This window comes from Cryptomeria japonica, chromosome 4 (assembly GCF_030272615.1).
Source record: "Cryptomeria japonica chromosome 4, Sugi_1.0, whole genome shotgun sequence".
In the NCBI taxonomy this organism is placed as follows: domain Eukaryota; kingdom Viridiplantae; phylum Streptophyta; class Pinopsida; order Cupressales; family Cupressaceae; genus Cryptomeria; species Cryptomeria japonica.
In genome coordinates, this window is record NC_081408.1 from 141,112,758 (window position 1) to 141,122,656 (window position 9,899).

General features: G+C 31.9%; 1 protein-coding gene across 1 annotated transcript; it reads right to left on the reverse strand.

The window, feature by feature from the left end:
* Positions 1-8,175: 8,175 nt before the first annotated feature.
* Positions 8,176-9,668, reverse strand: LOC131074059 (peroxidase 5-like). Its single transcript, XM_058010606.2, has 4 exons — positions 9,456-9,668; positions 9,183-9,374; positions 8,672-8,837; positions 8,176-8,582 (listed from the first exon to the last, which is right to left on the reverse strand). The coding sequence occupies exons 1-4, from the start codon at positions 9,666-9,668 to the stop codon at positions 8,176-8,178; spliced, it is 978 nt and encodes a 325-aa protein (XP_057866589.2).
* Between the last annotated feature and the right edge of the window lie 231 nt (positions 9,669-9,899).

A 9,899-nucleotide genomic window follows, 5' to 3' on the forward strand; every position in this document is an offset into this window, starting at 1 on the left:
CCGACACAAAGAGAACTCGGAAGTTTGGGAACTTGAACTTTTGAATAAGGAAACATACAAACAACCCAGAACTTCGGAAACCCAAACCTTTGGGGCTAGACAAACAAAAAAACAAGAACTACAAACACACCTCGGAACTTCAAGGTACAAAGGGTGTGTTTCAACAACAAGCAGGTCACATCGGCACTCCAAGGTTCTGAGGTGGAAATACAAAACAACTTTGGGATTCTGGGGTTCCATAATTCCGAAGTTCACAAACAAACAGACAACAAAACATGAAGAACTTGGAGTTCTGGGATTCCAAGATTCTGAGGCTTCAACAAAAAAGAAAAAGGTAAGACCTCAGGATTTTGGGGTTCCAGGGTCTATACCAAAGATAAGAAACAAAGGGAGTACCTCGAGACTCCTGGGTTCTGGTGTTGAACTTAAAATGAAGCAAAGAACACCTCAGAACTCTAAGGTTCCAGGGTGTTAAGGCAAAAGCCAAAAAGCAAAGGGAAAAATAATAGAAAAAGATAAAAGGGGGACCCGTATTTTCATGGAAATGAAAATGATGGGACTAGATATGCAGGGCATAAGAAGACCCTCATTATTTTCCTTAACAATTTCTTATGAAAATATTTGAAGTTCTCAAATTGTTTAGAGATCTTAGAAATTGGCACTGGAAAAGTAAACCCAAGTACAGTTATAAAACTTATTGATGGATGTTTACAATTATTTTTCCCTACTAAAATAATCATGTAGAAATAGACTAGCCAAAATACTATGAACTTTCAAATGTCTAAAAAGGCAAGGATTTTAGTATTAACTAGTCTAAACATGCAAACTAAGAATCATTTCCAATCCATGTCAAATTGTTTGGCAAGCAACCAATTAGGCCTAACTTCAATCCCTTAGGAGAGTTGGGCTCTTGGATTGTTTATTTTATTTTTGATTTTATATGATTGGATATAATGAAGACAATAAATGATGCAACAAATAGGTAATGTGATAGGAAATTGATAGGAATCAACATAAATAGAAAGATAAAAAATTGTAATTCAAATATGTGTTCAAATTTGGAAATGAGATGTAGAAATAAATTTGTCACTGAAATTTGGGACTAAAAAGTGTTGGTCTATCAAGTGAGGCATCCTAGACTAAAGGTGTCTTCATTATCTTTAATTTGCAGATTCCAGATCAGATAAAAGGTGAGTAAATATGGATGTCATGATGACCTGATGTCCAATTGATTAAATATTTCAAGATCCTCCCAAAATATTCTACTAGCACTTGCACAAAAAGAAGGTGCAATGGTTATGTGATACTAAAATATACTTTTGATTTTATAAAATTAAAAAATGTATGTATACTATGCATACATTGGTATTTTTAATATAGAAGAAATGGTTTTAAAATTAAAAAAAATATAAATGCAAATAAATACAAATTAATTTAGAGATTAAATTTGTACAAAATGTTTTCACAATATAAAATATTTTTACAATATATGATAATGATTAACTTAAGAAGCTAATTATTTTAAATACATTTATTCTTGATTGTTGGGATATCTTCTTTATTCTTTATTTAGATCATTTCATATAAAATTTTAAGAGTTTAATTTATTTATTATATACAATTTAAAAGTAAAATAAATTTACCATTTCATACTCTATAAATTGGTTCTATTATTTTTTTCTTAATACTTTTCAAAGTATATAAACATATCAGATGTTTTTTTTATATATATTGAATTAATGCAAGGAAATTAGATCAATTTAAGAAAATAAAAGATTATGATGGAATCATTATGTTAAAAAAAATATTTTTAAAATTTGCAAAAAGTTGTGAATGACTTACTAAATGTAAAGAAAGATAGCACTATTTTTTTGTAATATAAAGTAGTCCAATAAAGGTCTATGATGTTGATGAAACTAATTGGTAAAGTTAATAGAATTCATAAAAAAACAACTATAATAAGTGTAATTTGTAAAGAAAATAATTAATTAATATAAATCTTAATATTAGTATAATTTATTACAATTATTATAATTAATGAATGTTGTCAAATATGTATTTAAAAATTCATAATTAGACATGTTGAAAAAAAAAACTAAAATTGTTTTCTTATGTATTTACTATAAAGTTAAAAAAGAAAAGACAAAATGTAACTTAAATCTATGTAAATTCAAATTAAATAAAAACGATTAAAGATTGAAAATAAATTGTTAATGAAAATGCATTCTTAAAGTTGAATAACCCATATCTTTAAAGTTTTAGTAAAATAGTTAAATATAATTAACCAAATAATTAGAGTAAAATAGTTAAATAATTAGCATAATAAATGAATTTTGTCAAATGTATGTTTAAAATTTATAATTTGACATGTTAAAAAAAAAAAGAGAAAATTTAAATTTCAGCTTGTTGGAAAATATGTAGATTGAAAACTAAAAATGTTAATTTGCTTTCCATAAAAAAATAAAATTAAATAGCGAAATAAAATTCAAATAAATTAATATTAATTAATTTGAAGGTCGTTGCCATGCTGGCTCTGATTGAACATGAACACTAGGAGCCTATCATCATCATATGTAGGTACGACTTCAAAACTTGAATAACCCATTGTCTTCTGAGAATACACCGGTTGATTTTCAAGATGAGAAGGGAGAAAATGATGTACAAGGTGGTGGTGAAATGGAGGAATGATTTCTCCAGTGTTCTAAGTTTCTAGTAAATTTTGCTCATACAGGTTAAAGTTTATTTGCCTTTTCTAAATGTTAATCAGGGGTATTTAGCAGTCTTAGTAGGTTCTAGTTCAATGATATGGAGTTGTAGTAGAATCATGTTCTAAGTATATATGTTTAAGTATTTCATTTGGTTATTGAAGAGTCTTATTGTAAGTAATTTTTTGTAAAACTTTTATATCTTTTAATTTAAATATATATAGGCTTTCAGCCTTTAGGCAAAAAATAAAAAATAAAAATCTAACTTGAAAATTAACAAAATTCATTAAAATCGACATTATAAATAATTAAAATTCATAAACGAAGTAATTAATCAACCTAAATAATTTATAATGAAATACTTAAACTATCTCAATAATCAAAATTCAAAAGCATACAACTCAGACTCACAATTAATTCCTCTAAAATTAACATGAATATATAACGTAGATCCCTTGTACTAGGTTTCCTTTACGCTTTTTTCAATGACTTATTTTTGAATTCATGAACAAGGTCTTTTTTTCTCAATTTAGAGCAAGAATGAGATATGAGTTTATGACCATCTATTAGTAGTTTTTCAATGAGGACCAGGAATTTTTGTCTTACCAAATAATGTAGGTAATGTCATGCACATCTTGTTAATTTGGTCAGTAGATCTTATTTATTCCAACAACAATAAATGTACAACTAGAAATAACAAAGAAAATGATTGACATCAAATTTGAAAGAGACACTTTTGGTGGGAACTCCTGCCATAAGAAAGCCTATCAACTAAAAATACCTTCAAGTTTTCTTCAAATTTCTTTTGAATTCCAAAATCACCATTTTAAAAATTGAAACCACTTTCAAAAGGTGGAAAAATAAAGTTTGGGTCGATAATTAGTGTTTACCCTATAGAGAAATGCAAAGATTGTTGTAGGTAGTAGCACTATATACAAGGATTACCTACTAAGTGGAGGAATGAGAGGGGCTATAGGTGGTCGAATTGTGGTATTGGCTTTGAATATTGTGCTACTTGTGATGGTACTTCCCATGGTGGTGGGGAATACAACTAAACATCACCATAATCCAGTTGGCAACAGTACAAAATTTTAATTTTCTATTTTTTTATCAATATAGTATGGCTTACATAGGACCATATGACAATTCTATAGGAAAAATTTTCAATTTATTTTGTCATTTTGGAATTGAATCTAGGAAATTTTAATATTGGAATAAGGATTTTGGGCCTTTTAAAACAATAAATTTCATTTGACATGAGAATATCCATAAAAATGGTTGTTTCCTTAATGTTATGAATAAACCCTACTGGCAAATTGAAGTTTTTGAACTCTACTTATTTGTGACACAAAAGTTGAAATTATTGATCTTTTTAAACATTATAAAATAGTTAAAAATATTATTTAGTGAACAAAAAGGCTAAAAGAACAATATTTTAGAAAATAAGGTTTTTAGTCTTAATGGTTAATTTATTTTTGTCAAACTTTTCTAATTTCCTAAATCATGAAAAGGTTAAAGAAAATAACATATAAGGTTTTTAGGAAAAATGCATACTAAGTGATTATCTCTCTAAATCATGAAAGCTAAGATCTATTCATACACCATATATGTTGATAACATGTTAAAATCTATCGAAAAATGAAGACCTAGAAATTACTGCTAGAAATAGAAACTTCTCATTTTCAAATATAAATAATCAAAGATTGAAATAACATTATAGAATTAGAAATTGATGAGAAAAAATCAATGAATAAAAGAGTAAAATAACATCAAGAGAGTTCATAAGAATGAAATAAAATATAGGAATGCAAATATTTACAAAGTATGTGAGAGAAGGAGGTGAAAAAACACAAGAAATATGAAGAGTACATGAAAAGTATTTAAAAGGTATGAAAGTAAAACTCTCATGGAAGATTTTAAAATCTCACCTCAATCACATTAATATGCAATTTATTAGCTTGAGAAAGATTATATAAAATTATAGAAAAAACTATGACCATGCAAATAAAAACCCACACTAACATTTAGAGAAATGTAACTAAATGATGTAGATTATTATACATACAAATTTTTCTAATATGTTTATTCTTAAATTTTGAAACATCACTTGGTCACTCAGTCAAATAATATGCATGAAAAGAACATTCATTCAGACTATACCTACATGGTAACATTCTTTAGAGTAGTTTTAAGTAGAAAATATACATAATGCTTATTCTAACAATACATAATACTATGCGCTATTTTGAGATTCAAGCTAGTGTATCTAACTATGCATTTTATGTAGTGCTCATTCAAAATGGCCATCAAATCGCCTACAAATTCAAAGATATTTAATGATACTATGTAATTTTATTCCACCTATAAGATTTTTTTTATAATATTATACAACCTATCAAGTAGTGATGAGACTATAGTCTAGGTGGGGATATAGTTATTCATTCCAATCATAAGAAACTCTAATTAAAACATATATAAGTTAGTTAGATGATGTGTAACATATGATGTGGTTAAAAAACTTTAGTAGTTCCTTTTAATGATCAAGAACAAGAAGATGTCACAAAATAAGGTACTAGATTGCCTCAATAAGCCACTACTTTGTATACTCATCATGTTGTTGGATTCGTGGAACCATAACTTTATCACCAACATATATACCCTATGTGAGTGTGGCATAGGTCTATGTTAAGTTTTGATTTGTAAAGAATAAATTTAGGTTTCTTATGATTTATTCAAACCACACCTTATCGTTATCTCTTTAAGAATGTAGAATTATAGTGCTCACAACTATATTGGCCAATGAAACTCTCAAATTTTGTCTAGATCTTATTCCTTAGGAAATTGTGAGAGCGTATTTAAGATGTATATAGCCATATAGATAACTTATAGATTGATAAAATATTGTTTTTAATTTTATGGGAAGATATTTTCTTTCTCCTTAACATCATTTCAATAATTGGGTTGGATATAGAGCCTAAATAATTTATTCTACAAAGCTGAACTCAATCAAATTGACAATTATAAAGTAACAATCTAAGAAAGATTGGTAACAATAACCGCTACAACATTTGGATGGGCGGGAGAGCGATAGGAAATTCTGTTAGTGTTTAGGGGGGCCACAATGTTATAGAGGGCGCAGATGAAGGTGGGGAAAGTGATGATGAGGATGGCAATGCTTGGAAATGGCAGGGTGTCTGCAGTGGGTGGTGTCTGTCAGAGGTTCTTTGGTACACGGGGCCCCTTCTTTCCTTCCCTTCTATTGTCTCGGGCGCCTATAGGGGCTGTAGTAGAGCGTGTTTTGTCTTCAAAAACCCTACGCTAGCGGCTTTGTCTCGTGCTAGTGCCTACTGGGTTGGAGTTTGTTTTGTGCGGTGTGAGCCTTTCTTAGGTCCTCTGGTCCGCCTCTCTGTCACTGTCTTCTTCTGGATATTTACCCCTGCTTCTCTTTATGAGGTGTTCTCCTTTTCTATGGAGGTGGAATGGACTCAGGTGGATTTTCCTACAGTTTCAGTGGCTTCTTGGCATCCTTTTTTTCCCTCTATGCTTGTAGTGTTGGTGTTATCTCCTATTGAGGTGGAGATATTCTCTAGGGTTAGAGTTGGATGTTCCTTTTCTGAGCCATTTTTGCTTGACAGAGGTTGTTTGGATCTTGGGTTGCAGTTGGTGTGGCTTCTCCTTCTGATGAACTTTTTCAGCCTATTGAGGTGGAGGTTGTTCCCTTGGAGATGGAGCTTTACACTTGCGGTAGACCTATTTCTTCGGTGTGCACCCTCGATGCTTCCCCTGCTGGTATCTTTTTGAGGGTTTGTTCTATTGCTGCTCATTCCCATGGTTCTCCTCTTTAGGTGTTGTGCCCTCCAATGGAGGTGGAGTGCCTATCTTTAGGTGTTGTGCCCTCCAATGGAGGTGGAGTGGCTGCATTGTGATTGGGTGGTTAAGGGGCTTTTTGGTCAACTAGCTAGTTTTGTTGTTGATGAATTGGACTGGTGTAGGGCTGTCATTGCTCGGTTTTGTCTTTGCGGGAGAACCAAGGATGGTAGGTTGTCTGCCTTTCTTTCTCTTTCCATTATTGAAATGGGGTTTCTGAAGGATTTTTTGTGGTTTTCTTTGTTCAGTTTGGTTGTTTTAGGAGACATTTAAAAACCCAAATTGAAGGTTAGGGGAGCCTTTCAAAACCCCCTTGTTTATGTTTGGCTAGATGCTGACAGTTTTGAAAGGCCTGACTTAGATTGTGATGGTTTTTGGTTAAGGGATAGGTTAGCCTTTTGCTGCTCGATTTTTATGAATATGGGGAGGGGTAACTTGAAAATCCCTGATGTTTGGATGAGGGAGTTCATCAACTTCATTTAAAGGCTTAGGTTGTGTTTGCCAACAGATTTTGTAATGATTTTCTTTTAGTTTGGTTGGCTTTATTCTGATCTTGGTTGTGTTGGCTTTTGGCTGACATTTGTCAGATTTGTTGATATGGTCTATTGATTTTATTTGCCTATCTTTACTAGCAAAATTTTCATTGTAAGTTCCAAATCCTGGCAAAATTTGAGGGTTTCGGGTCCCTTCAAAACCTGGTGTACCCTCGAAACCTGTTTTCCCTTAATAAAAAACAATCTAAGAAAGAGTTTAAGAGTGATTCTTTTTCATTTCTCCTTTGGTGAGATAATATTATGCAATTGTAGACTCTTTTTTAACATGTCTCTTTACATTGCATATAATTGAATTTGTCACTCAATACAATGCTCATTAACTTTCCATATTACTTATCACAAACTTAATTTAAACTTATGATTGATTGCTTTTATATTAAAAGTTTCTTGTTGAACCATTCACTTTATTTACGTTAAAAATATTAATAAACATTTTAGATTAAAATAAAAAACAATTAGAATTTATTAATGAAGGGAAAACTTCTTGCCCTTCAAAAATCTTTTTCAAAGAGATGGGCTACGCCACCCATAATAGAGTCACAAATGCTACGTATCAGGATTGACTTATTCCCTTCAAATACTAAATAGTTTAAAAATAAAAACATTTTTATATTCAAATTTTTGCCAATTCTTCCTTTTGGTTCGTCAAACACACCAATTCTTTGTCCCATCTGGCTCCTCACGGCAAGGAAATACGCACTTCAGGACAATCCAACAAGCCAAATCTATAATAGGGAGTGCAGCTTATTCTATCAAATTGGCCAATCTTGCACGATCTTTAGATTCACTCCTCACTCCTCCCTATTTAGGAACTTGAGCTAGTACATTACTACAATCCCCCGTGTTTCACACCTCGCAAATTTAGCGAGGAGTGTACAGAGAAATTATTGAAAAAAATCTAAAATTAGATTATTAAAATCCCCCATGTTTCACACCTCGCTTATTTGGCAAGAAGTGTAAAGAGACATTATTGAAAAAAACTCTAACAGAAAGCCCGTTTACAGAAGACATGACCACACTCATCAACAAGTAAAAAGCTGCTCTTCATGTCAATTTACGATTCGGCAGTTTTTTCTAATTTCGCCTTGAGATCCGGTGAGTACCTCTGTGGTGCCCATCTTCACCATTGCTTTGGCAAACTTGGTCTTCCATATTGATGGATAGCTTGAACTAATCTCAACAACTTTTAGAGTTGGAGGATTCGTTAGTAGGGTATGATCAGAGGTAAATAGTCCCCTGTTTTTGAGAAGCTCGGTGTAATATACATTGTCTAGCGTGGATGGTGAAACGGTTTCCATAGGTACAATTGGGTCAGGAGGCGGGGTAACTGGACAGGTAAGCTTCAGTTGCTGGGCTAGTTGAGCGTCCAGAGTAGGATCTCCAGCACCCGTGTTGGCAAAGTTGTAAAGCCTGTCGCTAAATGAGGAACAGTGGGATACACCAATCGAATGAGCACCTGTGAATCAGAAAACTAACATTAACATAAGAATTTTTTGAGCATATGTAATAGTTTCTGGTTATCATCTTAGATATTGCTACACTTGCCTGATAGAATTACCATTTCTTCTTGAGAGAGGCCCTTTTGCATAAATATATCTGTCAACTGTTTGACATTGAAGGAAGGAGGAGGTAAGTTCCCTGGGATTGAGTTATTTGAAGAAATTCTTCCGTCTCTGCGTCCCGCGGGGACTTCCCAAAAAATATTGCCTGCCTGAAAAATAAAATAGGAGTCATACGTAAAAAAGTTTTTATATTTTTTTAATGTGGACAGGCATTTTACAACAGTGATAACAATGGGTGGAATGTAATGGCAAAAAATTATTAAAATAGATATTTTTTTTTTTGAGATGGAATGTAATGAGATAAGAGTGTTAACAAAAACTTTTAGTTTAAGAGTTGACAATCAGTTATATATCAAAATATTAAATAAATATATTTAAGATATCTATGTAAATTATTATATACATAAAATCATACATTTGAAAACACATAACATTGAATTCACATAACTGAAATACACAGCACCACTACAGGCTACTTCATAATTTAATAATACCTGATATGAGCAATCTCTTGCAGCAAATGCAATTATGTCTGCGCATGACACTACTTCAGGACAAACTGATTCTAATGCTGCTTTTACTTCGTCGATCAGTTCAAAGCCTTGAAGACTTGGATTATTTGCAGGTGAGTCTTTCTCTGCAGTGTTTCCTGGTGTGGAATCTATAAGAACCGATCCATCACAACCCTGTAAACAATAAAACATTATATTATCATAGTTTACCGAGTTTTATCTCATACTGGAAGTGAATTGAAGTGAAATACTAACCCTAACAAAGCAATCATGGAAATGCATCCTTATAATGGCCGGAGCTAAAGTAGGATCCCTTTCTAGAGCTTTAAAGACTGTCCACCTGACAATGGATTCAGCTTGAGGGCACGCATAGCCATAATAGCCCACCTCCAGTCCATAATAATTATCGGCAGTTGCAGAAACTATCCATAGCATTGCCAAAACCGAAAAAGTAATAGATTTCTTCATTGTTATCTGCTCTAATCTATGCAAATTACTCAAATGTATTTTGTAAGATTTAACTCCTGAAATGGTGTATTTATTGAAAATCCCAGAGAATTGTTCAACAAAAGTTGATTAAACATATATTTTTTCCCTCCTTAATTGGGAAGCAACAATCACATATTAAAACAAATGGATTGAATAATTCCAATTCTAATTTAGGTGGTTATCTGCATTATGTCATTCAACATTACCATA